Source organism: Pseudonaja textilis, chromosome 4 (assembly GCF_049901715.1).
Source record: "Pseudonaja textilis isolate UNSWEBS1 chromosome 4, rPseTex1.2, whole genome shotgun sequence".
NCBI classification, from domain to species: Eukaryota; Metazoa; Chordata; class Lepidosauria; order Squamata; family Elapidae; genus Pseudonaja; species Pseudonaja textilis.
Window position 1 is genome coordinate 29854367 of NC_141993.1, and position 26220 is coordinate 29880586.

The window sequence follows — 26220 nt, forward strand, 5'->3', positions numbered from 1 at the left end:
ACTCAGCAGATTCTTACCCTATTCTCTGGATACCAAACAGAACTTTCTCCTAAAAAGATACTGTAGAGTATATAGTCTGGTGTCTATAGTAGGTCCTGAAAAAAATTGAGGCAGCTGCCTGTGGCTTCAAAATAGTGAAACAACATACATGATATTTTTTCTCTAGGACTAATTAGTTAAGAGCAGCCTCCAAATCTAGTTTTTCTAGCTTTGGATAAAAGGGATTACAAACTAAAGAGGCAGTAGCGAAAGCTAAATTTAAACCCAATTAAGTTGGTTTGAAGACTGTAAAGACAGTTTGATATGTTTATGAATGCTGGTGAAGCCCATGCAAAGTGTGTCTGTTGATGGAAAAGTACTGATTAAGGGGTCAAGATATAAGGGCAATTCATCCTGAAATTTGGGAAGCCATTCAACAGTGACATTTTTACTTGGACAAATTTCATTTTTTCTGCTAGTTCCTTTTCCCTTCATGTGTAATATGCTGAACAGGTGAAATGCAAGCAAAACATGATTTTTTAAAAATAGAGGTCTTTGACAGATGTTTTTTGGGCGGTAGTGGTAATAGCAGTGGAAATTGCATGCACGCACTATGAAATGCCTCTAGGCTATGCTGTCTTTGTGATTTTGTTTAAACATACCTGTCGGCCTTCACAAATAGGAAACACAATGAAATGAACTAATTCTACTTTATTGTAACAGAATCTTGCAAGTCTGAATGTTAAAATGTCCCATTATCTCCTGAGAACAGTCTCTTCTGAGTCTCTTTCTCCATCCATTTTGTGGCTCTGGGCTATGGCCTCTCTTATCAGATAATTCCCTAGGCAGTATGTCTTCCCCATCTGCCCAGCTCATTACCACATACCGTTACATCATCCTAGAGAAAACATCAGCCATAAAACATCCTTCAGTCAGTACATTCCAAGCAAATACACAGAAGAATAGGGAAGGATAATTTATTTTCACATCTATGATGTAACTAAACTGTAATTGCACTACTTCCTCAAGCAGACATTTCTTAGACCACATTAAAATCCTATCCACACATATATACCCACACATATATAAATGTACATTTAGGTTGCCCTGTTACAAGCTCTCCCTTTTGTCATTTCCCATTAAATACATTAAAAAGCTCTCTCATAGCTATACTTATAAAGAGGATTTTTTTTTAAAAAAGAAGACTGCTACATTTCTATTTATTCAACATGCCTTTCCCTTTAATAGAAATGCATATCCAAAAATAAAAAATAAACCAAAAAGTTTCAGTTAATGCCATTGCTTCTTATTAATATTTTCATTTCTGCAAAGAAAAATAGGATTGTATATTTTGTGTAGCCATAACAAAACAATAATAACCATAGCAAAACAACATAAGACATTTTCCATGGTTACTATAGGATGACTATTAAAAGGATTATTTAAAACAATGACAGCGCAAATTTAAAAAGTTATATTATATAGAGAGCTCATTAGAAAAATGATATAAAGACATAAAGATATAGCAATACAAAAAACACATTCAAGCAAACACATATCTTGCAACATATTTGCAAGCAGCAAGACAAAGAAGATGTATAATGAAAAAAACAACTCACTGGGAGGGCTGCATCAGGGTTCAGGTGTAATTCCCCCCCAAAACTATCCCACACCTTTCATTCATCGCTCTAGAAAGCAATGCTCTCCGTGTCTTGCCTTTCTTAGAATTTTTACCACCTACTTTCAGTAAAAAGGCCTACTTGTGAAAGAGACTCAATGAATATACATGAGAGTAATAACCAATCCTCTTTAAGGAAATGCCTTGCTTAACAGCATGGCTACGTCTACTTTGCATTTAGCAGGTTGCTGCTAACAAGACTGCATTTTAATTAACTTGCCAGCCCTACTGCTGCCAATTATGGAAACATTGTGCTATGAAATATGGGGTTTCCCTTCCCTCCTGTCTCTCTTTCTCTTTCCAGTCTGTTCCATCTTCACTACTATTTTTTTTTTTTAAAAATCAGCTGGCTTTCAGAGGCATGGCTATTATTTATCAGTCTGCATTAAAATCAACACATAATTTGTAATGCTGTGTCAGTTGCTTATAGCAAAATGGTCTTCATTAGCATTGTTAATAGTGTATACTAGCAGAAACTGCAGAAAAGCAAAGGCTATATTTTTAATATGAAACATCTCTGTACAAAACAAAAGATCAAATGTTTCCTGGGCACAGCTATTAGAAAATCCATCTCCGGTCATTGACTAATACAGTGATGGCTAACCTATGACACGCGTGTCACTCGTGACACGCCGAGACACTTTGACTGACACGCCTGTTGGTGTGGGAAAACCTGCACATTTAGAGGCTGCCTGTGCTCTGCTCCAATCCCTGCTCCCTGCTTGTTGCGTGGAGGTGTGGTGTCACCGCTGCCGCAAGATCTTTGCAGCAGAGAACCAGTTTTAACCGCCATAAACTGAGGTTTGTCAATTTCATTACCTCAGGAACACTACAGGAGGAAAGGAGATCCATGAGGTTCACAGCCCTGTAAGGTGGCCTTCCGATCCCCACATCCTGCACCTGCAGCCCTGAGACCAGGGAGACAAGTTTCACAGCCCTGTGTGATCACCCCAGCCCAGTCCGTCATAAACCAAGTTATTGATATTTCTTGAAGTGACACACGACCCGAGGAAGGCTACACTTTTTCCCAATTTTTGACACACCAAGCTGAAAAGGTTAGCCATCACTGGACTAATATATAGCTTCCTCATTTTCTGCAAGGAAAAATTCTAATGGAGTTTATCAGGAAGTAGCATCAGAAGTTTGTCTTTCAAAGACCTTATTGTATATATTTTAGTTGGTTATTAATAAAGGAATAACTAAGATTCTGAGACAGTAGACCGTGTTAGCCAATGTGTCAGCGTGTCCCTGGTTTGAGATGATAGAAGCTGCAGTCCATCTGTCTGGAAGTAATCATGTTGGGAAAACTGGCAAATATGTCATTTAGAAGACATCTTACCATATGAGACAAGACTCAAATAATAATTGATTTATCTAGCTGTCTATTTATTGAAAGAGCCCTCAAATAATTCTTATTTTGTAGCAATGGCTTGAAATCTTTTGCAAATCCTGAAGATGGAACTGGGTCTTTGATGCGACAAGGGGTGGGGTTCAAATTTTTAAACAACTGGTTCTGTGGGTGTGGCTTAGGTGGTGGGCATGTCTTGGTGGTCATGTGACTGGGTGGACATGGTTTGGTGGTCATGTTATTGGCTGGATGTGGCCAACTCAATATCGCTCACATCGAGGCACTCATCTCCTCGCCTGGCCTCTCATGACTGTGGGGATGCTGCAACAGTCGTAAGTGTGAAAAATGGTCACAAGTCACTTTTTTCAGTGCCATTGTAACTTTGAATGGTCATTTCACACAAGCAAAGTACCAGCAAAGGAGGGAAAAATAACTCCAGAGAAGTTCCTGAGACAGGAAGTCTAGTCCTGCCAAGAATGTAATAAGGGTTAATGGAGAGGCAGTTTCTGTAAGCAACACCAGAATGTTTCCTTCCTGCCTTCCTTACAGGATTAGGCCAATAATTTCTTCTAATAACCAGTTCTCTGAACTGCTTAGAATGTTAACAACCAGTTCTAGTGAATAGGTGTGAACTGGTAGAATCCCACCCCTGGATGCGACCAACTGACCACACCAGTACACAAGACATAGATAAGCTAAAGAGGACAAGACACTTCTATGGAAGATCTGCTGATGATGTTACTTAGCCTGGTAACAAGAGGTTTGGGAGCTAAATGGCAAGTTCAAAGAGCAAACCACTGCCAAAATCTAAAACCCGAGCTATAAGTATTTTCTATTATTTCAATATTGGGTTACAGGGCATCCCCCAACCAAATTTTCTAAGCATGCCTATGAAAGTCATAAGAAATCATGTAAACATTTTCTATTATGGTCTCTCTGTGGGTTTTTGCCTTTAGATTATTTTTTCCATCTTATATATTATAAGTGATAAATCTCAGTCTATCAGTGTAGATTCATCTTGGTAAATTGGGCTATATTACAATTTAAAGACAGAGCTGCACACCTGGAAAAGTATCTTAGTTTCTGGGTTCTTTGTGGCCATGTGAGTTTGTATGTCTGTGTGAAAGAGGATGGATGGTAATATTCCAGGTTTGTGTCAGCACTGAGGGATTGTACCCAATGTTCCCCATACCCTGACCTTAGCATTGTATGGACATTATAATAGGTATGAGAATCTGATGTGACAGCCCCATTTCTCATTAAGATGTTTGCAATAAGTTACAGTCTTGTGTTAAATGTTTTGGGATTACCTGACACATCAATTTTTTTTCTCCTGATATGAAGCAAGTGATATTATATAATCTTCCCATGCTCCCAATAAAGTTTAATTGTATGGGACTCAATTTGCACATTTCAATCAAACCTGTCATTTCATAAATTCCCTCTGGTGGTTTCCTTGCATGGCAGATTCCCTTGTGGACACGGGTGAATTTTGCTCTTTAAATTTTTGACCTAGTGCTCTAGAATAATGGCAGATCAATTTAATGCTGCTTCTGATCAGGAAACAGGAATTAAGGAGAAAGTAAGGTTGGTTTCAGCAGTGGCTGATGAAATAATAAATAAAAAGTATTGTGTGACAATTCATTATGTAGACTTACCTAATACTTCACTTATTATTTGTAGTAAATAACTGAAAATAAATGGATCTCTTGTGAAGGACATGTATTTTGTTTTTTATGTTTTATTTTTATTTTTTGCTTTGATCAATTCCTAATTTGTGTCTGGATGTTGTATGGAAGAAAGAAGCAATAGAAATAAGATGATGCATGTGATATGATTGTATGTGGTACTAAACTGAAAGGAAATATCTTCAAAGTCATAATTTCTTTTTTATTTTTTCCCCAAATGTATTATGCATAGTAGGAACATTTTTCCAGAATGTGCAAAGTAGAATGAGATCAAGAGCTTTGATAAGACATATTTGACAGCTGCATTAAAGTATGATCAAAAAGTATATATTCATTGCAAAAGCACATATTCAGTACAAAATAGAATGTAAAGAAATTGTTTTAAATTCTGCTAAATCCAGCAGGGAAAAAATATTTTGATTAATTATAGTTAAAAATAGAAAATTCCTGGCAATCCCCTACCTGTTTAATATATTGTTCAATCATATGTTTTATGATTTAATGAATTAAATCTACAATAATTCAGTAGCAAGTTAATTAACATGTGCTGTCTGGATGACATGAGAAAGAGAAAACATTACAAATAATTACTACATCATATGAATTGCTTATCTGTTTTTTCTGTGGCATGAATCTAAAATGCCAAAATATATCAGCATACAATCAAACTCACTTCTCTATACAATATACAAAGATGAAAGTGATCCAAGATTTATGACTGAATTGGGTCATTAATATAAACATGAAATGTCACCCACTTGCCTGATTAGTAAACTGATATTTTATCTAATAGATTGCATTTCTCCAGGGGAATGTTAGCTGTAACACTTTCCTCAAATGTCCTGTTGGCCTTTACCATTTTCCTAAATTTGTCTGATCGGAATATTCTAAATCCACAGAAAAGTGATGAGACAGAATCATTTTCCCTATCAGTTCTCATGAAATTTGACTAAAGAGAGTTATCTTTGAATTTGAATTTGCTAACTAGAGCATACAAAACTTTTGCCAGACCAATACTCGAATACAGCTCATCAGTTTGGAATCTGCACTGCATATTGGACATTAATACAATCGAGTGAGTCCAGAAGTATTTCACGAGAAGAACACTACACTCCTCTGCTCGCAACAGAATACCCTATATCATCAGGCTTGAGATTTTAGATACAGATACAGATAATCAGAGTTGGAAGGGACCTTGTAGGTCATCTAGTCCAACCCCCGCCCAAGCAGGAGACCATACACCATTTCTGACAAATGGCAGTCCAATCTCTTCTTGAAAGTCTCAACTGACGGCGCTCCCACAACTTCCAAGGGCAAACTGTTCCATTGGTTGATTGTTCTCACTGTCAGAAAGTTTCTCCTTGTTTCCAGGTTAAATCTCTTCTTGTTCAGTTTCCATCCATTATTACTTGTCTGGCCTACAGGAGCTTTAGAAAATAGCTTGACCCCTTCCTCCCTGTGGCAGCCCCTCAAATACTGGAAGCCGCTATCATGTCTTCCCTGGTCCTTCTCTTTACTAGACTAGCCAAGCCCAGTTCCTGTAAACGTTCATTGTATGTTTTAGCCTCCAGTCCCCTAATCATCCTGGTTGCTCTTCTCTGTACTTTTTCTAGAGTCTCAGCATCTTTTTTTATAATGTGGTGACCAAAACTGGATGCAGTACTCTAAGGCTTTATAGAGTGGTATTAGTACTTCCCTTGATCTTGACTGTATCCCTCTGTTAATACAACTTAGGATTGCATTAACGTTTTTGGCGGCTGCTGCACACTGCTGGCTCATATTTAGCTGGTTGTCCACTAAGACTCCAAGATCCCTCTCACAGTTACTGCTATTGAGCCTGCTTTCACCCAGTCTATATGTGTACTTTGGGTTTTTCTTGCCTAAGTGTAGGACTTTACTTTTATCTATATTGAATTTCACTTTATTAGATATGGCCCAGTGTTCTAGTCTGTCAAGATCCATCTGGATCTTGAGCCTATCTTCTTGAGTGTTAGCTATTCCTACCAACTTAGTATCATCTGCAAATTTGGTAAGTTCCCCTTCTATTCCCTCATCTAAGTTGTTAATGAAGATATTGAAGAGTACTGGGCCTAAGACGGAACCTTGTGGCACCCCACTGCTTATTTTCCTCTATGTAGACTTAGACCCATTAAGGATTACTCATTGAGTACGGTTTGCCAGCCAGTTGTGAATCCATCTAGTGGTGGTGCTATCTATTCCACTTTTTTCTAGCTTGCTAAGAAGTAGCTTGTGGTCTACTTTATCTAGCCTTGCTGAAATCTAAATATATTATGTCCACAGTATTTTGCTGGTCTACTAATTTAGTCACTGTGTTGAAGAATGAAATAAGATTGGTTTGGCATGGTCTGTCTTTAACAAACTCGTGCTGGCTGCTAGTTATTACTTTACTTGTTTCTAGATGTTGGCAGATCTGTTTTTTTATTATTTTTTCCAGTATCTTCCCAGGTATTGATGTTAGGCTGATTGGTCTATAGTTTCCTGGGTCTGTTTTTTTTCCTTTTTTGAAGATGGGAACCACATCAGCTCTTTTCCTGTCTGGTAGTTCCCCAGTGCTCCAGGATTTTTGAAAGACCTCTGCCAGCTTCTTTAAAACTCTGGGATGTAATCCATCAGGCCCCGGTGATTTGTTTTCATCAAGATCAGACAGGTGTTCTCTTACTGTTTTTTTTGCTTATTTTAACTTTTATTTCTGGTCTGTCTTTTACAGTTATGTTTTTGGGTTACAGTTATATTTTTGGGTTGAACAATCTTGGGCTTGAACAACCTTGAACTACGCCACCTATGGTTATACTTAAGTGTAGCACACAAAATTATCTGCTACAATGTCCTACCAGTCAATAACTACTTCAGCTTCAACCACAACAATACAAGAGTACACAACAGGTACAAACTCAATGTAAATCACTTCAAACTCGATTGCAGAAAGTACAACTTCAACAACAGACTGGTCAATGCCTGGAATGCACAACCTGACTCTGTTGTTACATCCTCTAACCCCCACTCCTTTAACTTCAACTAACCACTATTGACCTCATCCCATTCCTAAGAGGTCTGTAAGGGGCGTGCATAAGTGCACCATTGTGCCTACCGTCCCTGTCCTTTTGTCCCCATACCTATTTCCTGTATTCTTCTTCATGTTTATACTTATACCTATTATCTTGTAAGCGATTGACAAATCAAATAAATAAATAAAAATAAAAACAATATTTTTTTTCCAGAAGAACATATTGGTGACATTCCCCTGTGTGCAGAGGTTTTGCACTTGCCTAGTTACAAGGTGCCAAGGGTAAAAGAGGTGAACAAATTTTCTGCCTTCCTGGGCTTTAATTAACTGCTATAGCAGAAAGTGTTGAGAGAGTCTCTCAGAGAAGTTTCTGAATTAGGGAAATCTCTATAAAGAAAGGAGCAAATTTAGCAAGAGAATCTCTAACATTTCATGACAAAAGAGTAAGCTGCAAAAACAGAAAGAGGCAAAGGTGTGCAAAATATTTAATACACAAAACATTTATATGAAACATGTACTTCTCAGCAGAGAGGTCTCAGTGGGGGAAAAAAATACCAAGGAGCTTTTTTGTGCCTTTAATTACCCAATATCATAGAATCATAGAGTTGACAATACCTTAGAAGAGATCTAGTCCAATCCCCTTCACACTGCACCATTCCTGCTACATATCCAACCAACTCACTTCCCCTCTTCCCATTCCTCCCCTCCCCTTAACTGCCTCAACTTCAAACAGGAGGAAGAGAGGGAGGAGGAGGAGGAGGAGGAGGAGGAGGAATTCAGTTTGGCTTCATATATCTTTCAAACTCCTCTAAAACTCAAGCTATCCAAAATATTCTAGTCTGTGTTCTGCTGAACTACAGTCCTCCCAAAAAGGTTTAGCAAACTGACACTGTCAACTCTTTGAAGTAGACCAGAAAAGAAGATAAAACTTTACTGAAAAGTTACAGTAACCTAATCTTGCAAGATTGAAAGAATTTGTTGCTTCCCTTATTTTCCAGAAAAGCAGGGAGTGTGTTTTTTGAAACTCTTCCTACTCCCTTTCTGTTTTTCTGGGCTTTTGCATGACTGCTGTTAGGCTGCAGCTCTTACTCCTGTCTCTCAAGGTCATCCCCACATACCCCTAAATGCTTAATTCATGCTCAAAACAAAATACATTTTTTGTTTCTGCTACTCCTAAAGAGAAGTTCAAAAGGAATTCTCAAGCAGGTTGAGAACTAGAAAACAAAACTAATTTAAAAAAAGGAACAAGGCTTTGGAGAAGAGAGATTTCAACACAACATTAAACTACTGTATATAGAGTTTCTGCATTGCCATCTATGAAAATCTTTGTCAGGAGACCAACACACATGGGTAGCTATGAGATTAAAGAATGATGTTTTTCCTGATAGAGATACTTTTTATATGGAACTTTGGGGATTAAACAATTGTAAGCCACTAATATATACGTATGTATGTTTTATTCCACTACAAGGCAAAAGACTGTTACACGGGACAGATTCACTAACACTGTATAATAAGAGCTAAAGTCTCACTTTAGAATTTCCAAATTTATCTAATCTCATACTTATCCTGAAACTTATAATTACTTGTGTAATTGTACAGTCTTTGCACATGGAGACATTTTTTAAATACAATACTTTATGAAATCAATGCCAGACCTGCAGTTAAAAAAGTTTGATTGGCAAAAGATGAAATATTTGGAGATGATTTAGGGACACAGTGTCCCATACCAAAACTAGGAGATTATCATATTGGTCACAAAGCAAACTCTTCTCTATATTGGGTGACAATACTTAACCAACTCTGGCTAATCTTGAAAAGCCAGGCAAGGCTTTTGGACTTAATACTTTAATGAGAGACTTCCAGCACTTCCCATTAGTTTTATGCTAATGTTGGAAAAAAACATATTTTTGAAAAAAGACAATGGCAAACCACTTCCAAGAAAACAACATGTGCTCCAGGGGTGGGATTCAAATTTTTAAACAACCAGTTCTGTGGGCGTGGCTAGGTAGGTGTGGCTAGGTGGGCGTGACCAGTCTGAACTGGTAGAATCCCACCTCTGATGTGCTTTTATATTTATCAGGAGGTAAACCTCACACAATTGAGACTTTCATTTTACCAAACTCAACAAAATGAAGCATTTCAGGTACAAATTGTGGATTAGTTTGATTTGTAAACTGCTTAATGCCATGCAAATGTGATGGGCAGTATAGAAATAGGATAAATTTTACCAGTGACACAGAAATAATTTCTACTACTTTGGTGCTGATGAGAACAACATTAATCGTTGCTGAATAAATGCTCCTACTGACTTTACATCCCAGCCACTCCAATTCCTTAAAACTACATAGCAATATTCATCAATATACATTTTTCTGCTATCTTGAAAGATACAGCTATAGTTTTAAAAAGCCTTCTTCAAGCATTCTAAAGCAGGCAATATAGGATGAAACAGAATTAGCGTATTAGTAACATGTAAAGTTCTGAAGTAGAAAACTTCCATTATCACAGTTTCACTCTTCACGCTGTAGTTCCCAGGAGATGATGTTACCGAGATATATTGTGGAAATTTCTTGGACATCCTCCCTACTTCAACCTGATAATAATGTTTATGAAAAGAAGAGGTGGAAAAAACAGGGAATGGGACAGAGCATAGCTTACCCTTGGTTTTCTTCCTTATACATTGCTTTTTCTACATTGCAGGCTGCCTAAATTCATGCTAAAGAATATATTAATGAAAAAAACAACTATAAAAGATAGAGACAATACACCAGTAACAGTTTTCCCTTTTGCTTTTGCATTTCACAAATTGGATTTGATTACCAATGGTCAATGTTATTCCTTTATAAACTCCCTTTAGAGAAACTATACTATTTTATTCTAGCTAGTGCATTAACATTGTTTCCTAAAATATAGAATCTCATCACTTTGAATCTTATGGTTAAATATTTTTAACAACTTCAACATACTGTAATTGCGATAACAATTAAAATCCCAAAATCTGAAAATTAAACACCTGTTGGGAAGAAAAAAACCCACAAAACATAATGCATATATTATCCAAAGATATCATTTTAAACCTTTCAAAAGTACTTTGAATGATCTATGCAAATTTATGTAATGCAAATATGTTAGTCTGGAAATTGAAAGAAAGTAAGAGTCATTATAAATTACTTATTTTTCTATATGGAAAGATTTTGCAATTTAAATGTGCAGGATAACAGAAAGAACTCACAGATGAGGATTTAGCTGCATAAAAACATGTCTAACTACATGCTCTATGTAAGTACTTTATAGTTTTAGAAAATACTACATATGAAACCACCCATCTTGAATTCAGTGGCCACCATCAAACAATGCTATATCAAGTAAATTTGACTGAATTCCATGAGAATTATTTCTTTTACATTAGCTTGTGAAGTGATTTTGAAATTCTTGAAGTGATTGTATTTAACTTTAAACATTGGATCTAGAGACCACTCTGTGGTTTCGCCAACTTAATCAACTCACTTGGTAATAGAATACAAAATCCCAAAGATAGAAATAGATATAGCATTTCAGCAGGATTATAAAGTCTTTAATGCCTTATAAAGTAATATTTTATTTCCAGATCTACTATCAGCAATGCTCCTTTTAGAAGCCTCTGACAATAGAGCAAATGTGTCCAAGTCAGAGTTGAAACACTTTCCCTACTATACAATTCAGATACTTCATTCCACTTCTATTACTCTGTGATAAGAACAGTAAAGCAACCAATAATTTACACAGGTAAATTTAAAAACTGCATGTGCAAGAGACTGAAAAAGAAATGTCATCATTTACATAATCAATACATAGTACAAGAAGTGTAAAAGAAATTCTTACGCTAATATCACATAGCTGTTTTCAAGTTTGGAAAGTTGGAAATGAACCCCAATTTCTGCAGAATACTAACCCATTTTTATGTGACACTCATAATCCAGATGGAATTAATTATAATTTGGAACAGATGACATGGCAACAAAGCAATTGACAACCAGAATCAAATCTTTCAGCCAGCGACAGCTTGTGACAAAAGGTCACAGAGCATCCATTGCAGAGATAACCACATCTAATGAACTTTTCATTAATATTGAATAAAAGATCTGAAGGATCTATCTGGATTAGCTGTACAAAAGGGGGATGCTCGGCCATCTACATTAAATTATTTTTAGTGTAAACAACATGGAAAGAACATTTACTTCCCCCTATTACAATCACTAAAATGATGAAAAACTGCCTACCAGCCTGCGAATTTCCCGATCACAGTCTCTCTTTATTCGGGTGATTTCTTCTTGATGTAGGTGATAAACGCTCCTTATCTCTGCTGCTTTTATTTTGTCAGCTTGAATGACTACCGATAAAGCTTCCTCCACTTGTTTCTTAGCCCCCTTCAGTTCCAAAATTTCTTGCTGCATTTTAATTTTCTCCACTTCAAATCCTTTCTTGGCCTCTTCTTTTGCTTCAGAGTAGAGCACCGTCTTAACCTTGTCAGGCGTCCCATCTCGTACAGCGTTAAGTAAGGTTTGGAGTCTTTGAATTTCATTATCTTTAATTTTGATAACTCTAAGAAGCTCAGCCTCATGCTGTCTCAAAAGTCCTTCGCGAACACCCTGGAGCTCTTTCATTTTTTCTTCATGAAGTTTAGCCTTGAGTTCTGTTACAATGACTGTGTTTTTATGCTGTTCATGTTCCTTAATCTGCCTAGCTTCTTGGTTTTTCTCCCTCTCCAATTTGCTGGCCTAAAAGAAAACGAAAGAACCTTCAGTGTGTTAAAACAGTGTCTTATCACAGAATTATATGCATTATTCCTTGTACTATACAAAATTCTTATGATTCAATTGGCAGGGCGATAATCCCTCAGTTCACAAAAGATCAAAGGAAACTTGTGTAGGTGGGCCAGCCTAAGTCCTTTTTCAGAGTTTCTGACGTCAAAGCCTCATATTTTTTTCTCTGTAGGGAATTCCTCCAATGGCAAGCAGTCAGAGAAAATAAATTGTATGTGAATTCTGTCAGAGCATTTGCAGCGTGACTATTATTAGTGATGAGTTGATTTGCTGTGCAAGCTGATTCTATCGCAAGTTATAGCAATGTCCAATACAATCAATACTGTAATCTGAAATAGTTTTATTTAATCTATATAGCTGTTACAACTGGACAGGATAATGCTTTAAATTTTAAGATGAACTTCCACAAGAATAGTGGGAAATAATGGGATAATATATGGGAATTGCAAAACACCTAGATGCTTTTAACTTTATAGGGTTCTGTCCTCAAAAAGTAGTAAGTAGTATCTAGTATGTAATTCTTAAATCTGAATTGGGTTGTTTTGGTGGTAGCTCAAGTGTGTTCTTCCCTAAAAAAAAATTAGGATTCTTTCTTAAGGTAAATTTAAAGATGGTAACTAATAGTGGCATTTCTTGATTGCACATTCTCTAGATGGATTGAACTATAATTTCAAAAAATTATGGGAAATGTCATCTTGCATATTTAGATGGCACTTGTTAACCCAATCAATGTAGTACTATATGTATGCATGAACTCAGACATACATGTACAGACATGTAAGAATACATATAAGAATCAGAATTTGTTTTACTTTTATTCATCCTGTCTAGCAGTTGGGGAGCTGAATGGACAAGAGGGTCAAAGAGTAGTGAGGAATTATGAACTAATTGTATGAGACAAGGCAGAAAACTAAATTCTGAAGAACAGTAGGTGGCTTGGGCAATAAAAGAAACATTCACTTTCCATGTCCAACATTTTAACTTTCTTCCAGTTAAAGAGCAGGAAGATATAACTGAACTGCTATGGATGCATAGGTACTGGAATCCAACATGAGGTAAGGATGGTAACATAGTTTCATATAAGGGAAGTCTGTTATGAAGGATGTTAAAAAAAAAAAGCATATCCTGCCAAGAACGGCTATTCTAGCATGGCATTGGTATGCTTTATGTACCCTTGTAAATGAGGCAATGTACAGAGGATAAGTGAAACCCTTCTCCAATGAATTGAAATAACTTCCAATTTTAGTGAACTGTGAACCTCTACAAAAATTATTTGATTTGGCAAATCATGCAAACAGAAAATATGGTAAAAAAAAAGATGGACTGTTACTTGAGCAAAATGGAAAAAAAGAGCAAGGAATAAAATGGTACTATGGACTTTTGATCGAGTTCAAGATCAAATCCAGGGAGCCCATTTTTCATGGATGGCACTGATTTTAATCCTATTCTAATCAATAGAAGAGAATAGGTTTCCACATTAATATTACTGTTGTGGGGTCCTTATCTGTAGTGCAGTTCTGGTTTTATACATCTTGTATTGCCAATCCAGAAACCTTGGGAAACAGACGTTTCTTAACTCTGAAATTCTCATTACCACCATACATAAACAAATATTTTGTAAGTTTGAGGCAGTCTCATTATCACTTGACATAAAGAAATACCAAACCATGAGATGATTTCACTGCCGGATGATATAAACAAATGCTCCTTAATCTTGATGGGCTCATTTTAGCAGACAAAGTATTCCAAACACAAGATGACATGATGTGGTCCTTGACAAACTCTAGTCACATGAGGCCATCAAAAAGGAGTATGAGTAATGGTTGTTCAGATCCTATGTAAACTAGTCCAAATTATCTGAGATGGATCTTCAATGCAGTTCTAACTGAGAGGGTAATACATGTTTGCTAACTTTGAAGGGGCCCATCTGCCTCTTCAGATTCTCTCACTGGCAACAAGGACTTGATGTCTTTTTTTCCTTTGATGAAGTGTATTCTTCATTATTCTTGAATATTCTTCGAATGCCGTCTTGGGTTATGTTATATTTCAGCATTCTTGAATATTCTTTGACTGCTGCTTCATGTTATTATGTTATTTTCTCATTCTGTCCTGGAATAAAGCTTGGAGAAGACTGTAAAGCACTATAAAGTAGTTTATCGCTATTACTATTGCTATACTGTGCGGTCACTACTTCCAAATCTTGAAGAAGTTGTGAGCCAACCCGCCTGGAACGGGGACAGAGCGATATAGAAATGTTATGAAAACACTCAGTTTGCACAGAAAACAAATATTTGCCAAAATACATCTATAGAAATTGCCAAATTAGCAAATCAGATGTGTTCAGTGAATGGATTTACCTCACCTTGTGCCCCTCCCCCTTTCCAAGATCATCCTGACAGTTCTACTCCTTGATGTACAGTACATGCTGACAATGCAGCTGGTTTTGCCTCCAAAGGGGACCAATTAGAGAATGCTCTGAATAATTGATCAAAATGCACATTCTGTAAAGAATGGCTCCAATCCTATCTTCAGACTTCTTTCCTTCAGAGTAATATTGAAGAATAAGACTTTGTTTAAAGTTCACCAGATCTTTCTGCAATTGGAGTCTTGTGTTATATCCTATTATAGGATATAACAGAATAGAATAGAATAGAATAGAATTCTTTATTGGCCAAGTGTGATTGGACAAACAAGGAATTGTCTTGGTGCTTCTGCTCTTAGTGTACATAAAAGAAAAAAAAAGATACATTCATCAAGAGTCAAGAATCATAAGGTACACCATTTAATAATAGACATAGGGTACAATAAGTAATCAAATCATACTAGGAAATAGTTAATAAAAAATCGTTAGGATACAAGCAACAAGGTTACAGTCATACAGTCATAAGTGGGAGGAGATGGGTGAAAGGAAGGATGGAGGATTAATAGTAATAGTAATGTAGACTTAGTAGTTTGATAGTGTTGAGGGAATATTACAAAACAACATCTATTTGGTGGACCTTATTCAGAATGATAACAAGGGTGATTACCAGGAGAAGATAGAGGGTTTGATGAACTGGTATAATACCGTGTTTCTCATATAATAAGACTGGGTCTTATTTTTTTTTTGAGCCCCGAAAAAATGGCTAGTCCATCTTTTCGGGGATGACTTAATTCCCCCACCCCCTGCATCTTCGGGCGGGCGGCAATGGCTTGGATGTTGACCTTGGCGTTGGTGGGGCATTTCGTATTGGGGTCAACACAGGCAGCACCATATCCGAGTGTGCAACAAAAGTACTTTCTAATGGCAAGCCCCCACCACCACTCCCCCCCATTTCGCATGTTTTAATATAGGCCTTAATTTTGGGGGGGAGGGGCTTAATTTCATTTCATGCCTATAAAACATGCTGGGGCTTCCTATTGGGGGAGGCCATATTGTTGGAGAAACAGGGTAAAAACAGCCTGGTCTTAAATGCAGAAAAAACAAAAGAGATCATTCTTGATTTCAGAAAAGGCAGGCATATCGGGACACCTCTGTGTATTAATAATCCAATTGTGGAGGTAGTTAGTGGTATCAAATTTCTGGATGTGCAGCTGATTAGCAGCTTAGCTTGGTCACTCAACTTTGGTGAAGTGGGTACATCAACACCTTATTTTCTATATCATATGAAAAGAACATATCTTTTCTTCTCCTGTCCTTACCTCTTTCTATTGAGGGATGATTGAAAGCATCCTGTTATGTTGTATTACTGTGTGGTTTGGAGGTATTGCTCTTTCAGGCAGGAAGGCTGTGTAGAGAGTGGTGAGGACAGCAAAAAGATTATCGGAAGTTCATTTCCTTTTATCCAGGACATGGCATCTAAGCACTGCTTGACAAGAGTCTGCAGTATTCCCAGGGATGCCGCACAACCTCTCCATGACTGGTTTTCTTTGTTACCTTCTGGGACAAGGCTTCGCGGGTATCCAAAGCAGAATATCCAGATTCTGTAATAGCTTTGTACCATATAACAGGGGTGTCAAACTCGCATCGTCATGGTGGCATCACATGACATGACTTTTTTCCCCTTTGCTAAATCGGGCGGGAATGGGGCAAGCACATGACACATCCGGCCTGTGGGTCGTGACTTTGACACACCTGCCATATAGTATCAAATTTGTTAACTCTCAAGACTTATTTTCTGATTTGTATTCAAAGTGGACTGTGATGTATGTATGTATGTATGTATGTATGTATGTGCATATATATCAGGTCTCTGATAAAATATTTTTTTTTATTTTTTAATGTGAGCCGGTGTGTTCACAGAAAAAAAAAATGTCAGTAAAGGTCATTGATCTTATATTATTTTTCACATGCAGTTTACTTATGAGAGCAAGAAGTAAGTAGCTGGACTTTAATTTTTCTGAGAAAAATTAAGTGGGAAAGATGCACACCTTACTCTTTTCTTGCTGAAGTTCGATTTGAATATCTGTGAGCTTTGCCCTGAGCTCTTCATTAGCAGCTTGCAAGGCAGCTAAAGCGTCCGGTTTTTCTCCTTTAGCTCGAAAGCTGGCACCCTTCTTTGACATCGTGAGACGGTCTGGCGAGAGGGGTAAAAGCCCAGGCAGAAAGAACCTTCCGTTCTCATCTAGTCCTTGATTCTCTTCCACGACATGGTTTCAGTTCCCTGCATAAAGAGAAATAGCAATAGAACTTAGCAATAGCACTTGGACTTTTATACCGCTTCACAGTGCTTTACTGGCCTCTCTAAGCGGTTTACAGAATCAACATATTGCCCTCAACAATCTGGGTCCTCATTTTACTGACCTTGGAAGGATGGAAGATTGAGTCAGCCTTGAGCCTGGTGAGATTCAATCTGCCAAACTGCAGTCAGTCAGCAGAAGTATCTTGCAGTACTGCACTCTAACCACTGCACCACCACGGCTCACCACCACCACCATTGTGGTGAATCCAAGAAAGACTATTACTAGCATACACTGAGCTTAAAGGGACAAAAAGGACTGAAGGGAAAGGCCACACTCAGAGAGGGATCAAACATCTCATATTCACTATTTATCACAAATGCTAGGTGGCCTCCTTGCAAAGTTTTTGCAAGTATTAAAAGGCTATGGCTATAACTGGGGAAATTTGCAGGAATTAGGAATGGGGTATTTCTCTGGGTTTTTAAAGAGAGCCATCCAAAGCCCTGCGACTTTGTTTGCAGTGGTTCGGAGCAAGCATAAGTGTTTATGAAGCACCTTCCAAAAACTCCTTACAAAGTTTTATTATTCTGGGACAGTTCAGCTGCCCTCCATGGCTGTCCTCTGATACCAATAAAAGATGTGTTGGATTTCAGGAATTGCTGGTGGGTGCTATGGGCACATTAACCCCGCAGATCCAAAGAACTGCCCATCCTTAATTTATAATGAATTAAGGTCCAATACAAAACCAATATAATACTGAAATCTGTCACCACATGGCTTCTATAGTCTACAAGCCATTTTAGTCTGAGTCTCATAACGATTTGAGCTCAGCATGCAACAAAACTATTTTTATATACATAGTTAGAAATTGGAGGAGGAGGAGGAGGAGGAGGAGGAAAAGGAGGAGAAGCAGAAGGAGAAGAAAGAGATCTTAAACTTTGATACTCTTCTCCCTTTTTGTTCTCTGGCACTGCTGAAAAAACTCTGAATTTTTCTCTTCTAGTTCAGATTATACACTTGATGTCTGACCTTGGACATACTGCACTGGACAAAAGAGTTAATGTTGTTTAAAAAAGGCAAAATCTAAGATTTGTTGAAATTTTTGATAAAACAGGAATATTTAATTCCTTATTTCAATCTTTAATATTTGTACATCAAATTGATTTATAAACAACAGTATTGATAAAGATTAAATGTAGGATTTTTAGTCTCACAAGGTTTGATAATAATGTCTGATTTATGTGTTTCTGAAGCCGAATGTCCCACTGCCCCAAACTCAGGGGTGGGATTCTACCAATTCGCACCTATTTGGTAGAACTGGTTGTTAACATTCTAAGCAGTTTGGAGAACCAGTTGTTAGAAGAAATTACTGGCCTAATCCTGTAAGGAAGGTAGGAAGGAAACATTCTGGTGTTGCTTATAGAAACTGCCTCTCTGTTAACCCTTATTACATTCTTGGCAGGACTAGACTTCCTGCCTCAGGAACTTCTCTGGAGTTCTTCCCCCCTCCTTTGCTGATACTTTGCTTGTGTGGAGTGACCATTCAAAGTTACAATGGCACTGAAAAAAGTGACTTATGACCATTTTTCACACTTATGACTGTTGCAGCATCCCATGAGAGGCCAGGCGAGGAGATGGGTGCCTCGATGTGAGTGATATTGAGTTGGCTATGCCCAGTCAATAACATGACCACCAAGCCACATCCACCCAGTCACATGACCACCAAGCCATGCACATCACCTAAGCCATGCCCACAGAACCAGTTGTTAAAAAATTTGAATCCCACCCCTGCCCAAACTGAAAGCTCAATAAATGTTGTAGTTATAAATATTGCCAGTGGGTGGCAAAAGACAAATGATATTTATCCTTTAAAGTAGAAAATGATTAAAAACTGATTGCTATCATTCAACAATTGACCAAACATAGAAATCTCAGCATCCATCCAAATCTTCTATAAACAGAATTTTTAAGATCAGTTTCTATTATTATTATTATTATTATTATTATTATTATTATTATTATTATTATGCATACATATTGTTTATCTTTATTTTTAAAATAAATATTAAGGGATTAATGAAAGAGGCTAGAATTAATGTGTTTCTCTCCTTACTGAAAATTTGGAATGGAAAAGGTAATAATAGAATTAAGTATGCATATATGAATGTATAATTGCTGTCATATTTGTATGTAAAGGTGATGACCCGGAAATATGTTGTCCACTAAAAAGAGATTTTTGTTTTTATGTGAAAAACTGATTAAATTTGTTAAAAAAAAAAAGAATTGTTGGTTTGGAAAACATGTAAATTGGAATTGGTTAAAGTTCTATTTCTTAAAGAGGCGAGTAAAATGGATTTCATTTCTGGCAGTACATAATAAAAAAAGAAGTTGTTTAGGGGATATTTTTGAGCTGAAAATATTTGAATTGTATAATGACATTTTCTAGTAAGTCAATTGGCTTTTCTGAACAATCATAAAATAATATGCCTGACTAAAGGGCAGAAAAGAAACCAACAGGAAAATTAACACAGAACTTTTGAATTAAGGTTTTGGAAAGGAAAAGAAGAAGAAAATACTGCCATTAACAAAACAAAACTGCAAAATTAGGGTGATTAATCAAAACATTAAGAATTTGATTAATTCATGTATTTTCTTTCTACTGCTTTAACCAAGCAAATCTGTAGTGTTGCACTATCTTAAAGATTAAGATTTTTTTTTTTGACATTTTTATGTTTACTGACATTTTTCCTAAGGAATCTTGAAAGGTTAAAGTTAAATGTTAATCAGTTAAGGCTGAGTACGATAGAGGAGAAAGCATGGGAACAGGGAGGAATTGTATCATGGACAGGATTTTAAAGAATGTAGTTTTTCTCTGGATGTATTTGCTTCCCATTCTGAGCATTCCCCTTTCCCACAACCACTATATTCCCAAAACTTGACATGCTGTTATCAACTCTCAACATGTTGCACATCTCTGAAGAAATGACATGGCTTCTTCATAATGGCTTAAGGAGAACCATCCACAATGGAAAGCTAAAAATAGGTGACACGACCTCGGAGATTGGTACCCACAAGCTTATTCACACGGTCTGAAAAGAAACATCAAAGCTATTTTGAAACAGTGACAGGCCTAGTTCCACCAGGTTATGCAGAAGTAAGAGGTCCGGGAGAATTAAAATGGCTATATTTCTCATGCCTGGTTTTCAGCACATATCATCCATCTAAAACAGTTTCAAAACCATTTTCAGGTTGAGAGTCCAGAGGAAATCAGAAAATCACTATTGTTCTGATGTGTCTGAAGCTATGAGGCTATGACTTACTCAATCACCTCCATCCCAAAAAGGAAACATCTGTGACAGGCATAAAATTCTAAAGGTCACTCAGGTCAAGGGATGTCTTCTTCAATAAAGATCCTATTTTCACCTCCTTTAGGATTTCTCTTGGGGAAAACATCCTTTCTAAAAAGAGGTATTATTTATCCTCCTTAGCCATGGGGTCAAAAAGGTGTTTGATTTAATCAGCACCAAGAGGTCAACTACACAGGTTGTGATACTCATTTCCTCAGATATTTCCTCCACATCGTCAAGATCTATCAGCTGAATGGAATAAAAAAACAACGATGTTAATTGTTTGCTGAGTTTACGCTCCTTTAACACATCAAACCTCTAAAGTCCACATTGAGACCGCTCTGATCAACTCTGTTTTGCAAATTGTTCATATTACAGGAAGGCCTCAACTTACGATCACAATTGAGCCCAAAATTTCTGTTGCTTAATGAGACATCTAATAAGTGAATTTTGCCCCATTTTACGACCTTTCTTGCCACATTCGTTAAGTGAATCATGGCAGTTGTTAAGTTAGGAACACGCTTATTAAGTGCATCTGGTTTCCCCATTGACTTTGCTTGTCAGAAGGTTGCAAAAGGGACCCTGCAATTGTCATATATACGAACCAGTTGCCAAGGATCCAAATTTTGTTCACAGGACCATGGGGATCCTGCAATGGTCTTAAATGTGAAATACGGTAATAAGTCACTTCATTCAGTGACATTGCAATTCTGAACAGTCACTAAATGAACTGTTGGAAGTCAAGGACTACTTATTTGTCATAATCTAGAGTCAGCTTCCTGAATCTAAAACCTTGGGGAAGGAAATAGTATGGAAAAATGATGCTGGCCTCTTCCATGCAGATGTAATACAAGATATGATACAAGCAGGGAAGTCAGTAATGCCCCTTAGCAGAGGTGGTATTCAGCAGGTTCTGACCAGTTCTGGAGAACCAATAGTAGAAATTTTGAGTAGTTCGGAAAACCATTGCCCCCATCTATTCTCTGCCTCCCAAATCTCAGCTGATCGGTCTTCGTTTGTTGCCCTGCACAGGAGAACGGAGCTGGAAAGCAGGTTAGTGGGGTGGGGTGGGAATGGGGATTTTGCAGTATCCTTCCCCTGCCACGCCCACCAAGCCACGCCCACAGAACCAGTAGTAAACATTTTTGAATCTCACCACTGCCTCTTAGGTCTACTAATGTTGAGTAGAATTTCAAATGAGTTCTTTTTCTATATGCAATCTGTTGGGTATATGGATACACCAACCAGGTTTGGGTTGAATAAATATGTAAACCTAGGATTAAGTGTTTTGTAGCTTTAAGCACAAGAAACTGCAATGTCATTGTGGGTGCGGTTGCAGGCAGTAATAAAGGTAGGAAGGGAAACGTAATAGACCCGGCTTCTGGATGCACCTGGTTCTGTTCCTGGTCTGCTGCCTGCTGTTCTGGAACGTCTATCTGCTTACTTTGGAGGCTACTGTGCCAGATACCATTTCAACTGAACACAAAGACTGTTTGCTTGGTGAGCTGAGGATTCAGCGTTGTCTATGAGAGAAAGGTATCGGGAGGAGAAGATTTACAAGCAGATAAGGACATTGTATTTACTGTTAATGGACTTGATAACTGGATGGATATACTGGATAATGATATATGGACTGAATGACACTTCTTAATCTCTGTGTGTATTAAATAACTATTTTAAAACTACAAACAGTGTTTTTGTCTCCAGTGTGTGTATACCCTTGGGCCCACTCTCTCTCTCATTTGCCTGCCTGGCTTGACTGCTGCTGCATACTCTGCTTGGGGGTTTATCCCCAAACACTAACATTGGTTATGGGCCCAGCAGTGTGCACAGTCTAGCTAACCAGGATATACCAGTGAGAGTTTGGTCAAGAGTTACACATTACTGTAAATACAAACTGTTTGTTAAATAGTTGTTTATCACAAGAGCAATGGCACAAGTAAATTTGCCACATCTGTCCATGATAGCCAGACTAGATGGAACAACTATGTTTCATGGTCAATGAAATGTAGTTTACTTCTACGAAGAGAAGGTTTGTGGGACATAATAACAAACCCACCAGATGTATCAAACTTAAATCCCAATGATGAAGAGGATTATAAACTGATACAAGATTATGAACAAAAGAATGAACAGGCTTTGTGCATCATAGGTCTCACCCTGTCTGACCAGCAACTCATTTATATCCGTGGAGTGGAAAATGCTGCAGACTGCTGGGATAATCTCAAAAAGATTTATGTTCGAGACAGTGTAGGAGCTCATATCAATCTTACACGGAAGCTGTTTAGAACACATCTTGAGAGGAATGGAGACATGTTAACTCATTTAAACTGTATGAAAAGCATTTTTCAAGAATTACAAGAAAAAGAGCTTATATTTAATGAGTTGCAACAAGTATACATCATATTGTCTTCTTTGGATCGAAGCTATGATGATTTTGTGACTGCATTAGAGGTGTTGCCAAAAGACAGTTTATCAGTAACTGAGATTACCGGCAGGCTATTAGAAGAAGCCAGAAGAAGGTTTGAACGTGACCAGCTGAGAGAAGATAAGCCTAATAAAGAAGAGAAATTATCTTCAAGGCTGGAAAGAAACCAGCTGTGTAAAGTAAAGCACCCGGAAGAAGAGAATTTATCTTCAACAGCATACACAATTAAAAAGTGTTTTAATTGTGGAGGCAGAGGACATTTGGCAAGATTCTGCAGAAAAAGAAAAAGCCAGAATGTAAAGAAGCCAAAGAAATCCTTTGAACTGGCCATGTTTGGCAATTGTGATATGAAGAATGATTTATGGGTGGTGGACAGTGGAGCATCCCACTGCATCACGAGAGATAAGACAAAGTTTATAAAAATGTCTACAAGCTCTCAACGTATATCACTTGCCAATGGTTGGCACCTCAAGGCCAAGGGTGAAGGTATTGCTTATTGTCCATGTTTAAACCAGAATATAAAAATGTTATATGTACCACAGTTAAAGATGAACTTACTTTCTGTAAGAGTATTAGATAAACTAGGATATGTGGTTACATTTAAGAATAATAAGTGCATACTGGAAAAAGATAACAAAAAGGTAACTGCAGCTTTAAATGGAGCATTATATGTCTTACATGACAGTAAGAAAGGGGAGGCACAGACTGTATTTAATAATATCAAGCCTCATGATGAATGTATCCATTTATTGCATAGGCGTTTGGGGCATGTGAATTTTAAAATGCTAAAACGTACAGTAGAGTTATCTGAAGGTATAAGGTTAAAACCCTGTGATAAGTATTTGCGTTGTAATGTCTGTTGTGAAGATAAGAGTAAAATATTGCCTGCAAATAGGCTAAATGGTTTTAAAACTAAAGAACCTTTAGAAGTAGTATTTGCAGACATTATTGGTCCAAAGAAACCCAGTATGGGGGGTGCTCGATATATACTGAGCATTATGGACCATTACTCTAGATATGGGTTTTGCTACCTAATGAAAAGCAAAACTGAAACATATCAACATTTCTTCAACTGGTTAAAGTTTGCAGAAAGAAAAACTAAACGGCAACTAATAACCTTGGTGACAGATAATGGTACGGAATTTGTTAATAGCAAATTCCAGAATAGATTAAAGGCAGCTGGTATAGAGCACAAAAAATCTGCACCATACAGACCACAACACAATGCATTTATAGAGAGAAGAGGCCAAACACTACAGGCAATGGTTAGAACAATATTAACTGATTCTGGATTACCTGATTCTTTGTGGGGGGAGGCTGCAATGTGTGCAAATAACTTATTGAACAACGTAGTTAACTCAACTACTGGTGAAATACCATTCACCATGTGGCATGGCAGGAAGCCTGATCTGAGTTACCTGCACACATTTGGTGCACCAGCATGGGTGCATATCCCTAAACAACTCAGGCGTAAAGGGCAACATAGAGCTAAACAATTATTCTTCGTTGGTTACCAAGCTAACCATAGGGCATATAGATTTTGGGAGAAAGGCACATCTAGAGTGTTATGTAGTGCCAATGCCCAATTTCTAGAGCACGTAGGATGGGATAAGTTAGAGCAGGATAACAATAACGAGGTGATTATTGAATCATATAAAAATCCCATTAAGTATCCCTGTAACTTTAAAAATAATGTAAAGGAAGAAGTACAGGAAGAAGTACAGCCCCTAGAGGAAGAAATAGCTGAAGATGAGGAACAGGTAGTAACTCAACCAAGCCCAGTAATACCCAGAAGGACTACACGTATATCTAAACCGCCTGAAAGATACCAGGCTAATACAGTGTGCCAGGAAAATAGAATCCCAAATACTGTGGATGAGATAAGAAGATATCCTTCTAAAGAGAAAGAAAATTGGTATGCAGCTATCAATAAGGAATTGAAATCCTTGAAGGATATGAAGGTGTATGAAAACGTGAGATTACCTAGTAATGAAAAACCCATTGGCTGCAGATGGATTTTTAAAATAAAAACAGATAAAGATGGAAACACAATCCATAAGGCAAGGTTAGTAGCCCAAGGCTTTAGACAAAGTGCAAAAGACTATGATGAAGTATTTGCACCTAGTCTGAAAGCAGCAACGTTAAGGGCAGCATTAGTGTGGGCAGCAAGCAAGCAATATATAGTTAACCATTTAGATGTGGAAACTGCTTACTTGCATGCTCCACTAAGACATACTGTGTATATGAAAAGGCCTAATGGATTTAAAGGAGACAATAATAATGATTGTTGGTTGTTAAAGAAGAGCCTCTATGGTCTTAAACAATCGGGCTATGAATGGAACCAGTATATTGTGAAGGAACTGAACAATATAGGGTTTAAAGCTGGTTTAGCCAACCCATGTCTATTTAAGAGAGAAAAGAATGGGAAGATATCATTATTATTGTTGTTTACTGATGATATTGCTCTGATAACTAAGACTAATGATGAAGCAAATGAAATAATTACATCATTAGCCAAGAAAATAAAAATCAAGCAATTAGGGGAGATAAAGAGATATCTAGGTTTGAATATACTGAGAACACAGAAAGGTTTTAGGATATCTCAGGAAGATAAGATATCTAAATTGCTAATAGATTATAAGATGGAACTTTGTAAGCCTGCAAAGACTCCAATGAGTCAGGATATTTGCAAAATGGATACACAAAGTCCCAAATGTGATAAGGAACTGTATCAATCTTTGATTGGTAGCTTATCATATATTAGCAATTGGTCAAGGCCAGATATTGTTTTTAGTATTAATCAGCTGGCACGACACAATAATGATCCGCTTCAATGTCACTGGATAGCATTGAAAAGAATCCTAAGATATCTTAAAGGAACATTACACCATGCACTGTATTTAGAACCAAAAGGTGATCTCATATTGAGTGCTTATGCAGATGCTAGTTTTGCAGCAGAAAGAGATACTAGAAAGTCGACTTCAGGAACAGCCATAATGCTGGGTAAGACATTAATAGGCTGGAAGTCAATAAGGCAACAGCATATAAGTTTGTCTACTATGGAGGCAGAATTCTCCTGTTTATCTTTATTGTGTACTGAGTTAATTATGTACAAACAAATGTTGAAGGATATGGTTATAAATGTAAATTACCCTATAGTTGTACATGAAGATAATCAGGCAGCAATTCAAATGGCCACTAATATTGCAGTTAAAACGAGAAGTAAACATACAGATTTGAGATATCTGAATGTAAGACAATCT

The 26220-nt window shown here is 37.3% G+C and overlaps 1 protein-coding gene across 22 annotated transcripts in view; it reads right to left on the bottom strand.

Moving 5' to 3' along the window:
• Positions 1–26220, bottom strand: part of JAKMIP3 (Janus kinase and microtubule interacting protein 3) — a 104813-nt gene that overhangs the window by 35356 nt on the left and 43237 nt on the right. For all 22 annotated transcript variants that reach the window (XM_087932501.1, XM_087932500.1, XM_087932513.1 and 19 more), the window contains 2 exons: positions 16934–17166; positions 11981–12478 (listed from right to left, as the gene is read on the bottom strand). In XM_087932501.1, the coding sequence (XP_087788627.1) occupies positions 11981–12478; positions 16934–17068 (633 nt within the window). In that variant the 5' untranslated portion in view covers positions 17069–17166. The remainder of the gene's footprint in view (positions 1–11980; positions 12479–16933; positions 17167–26220) is intronic.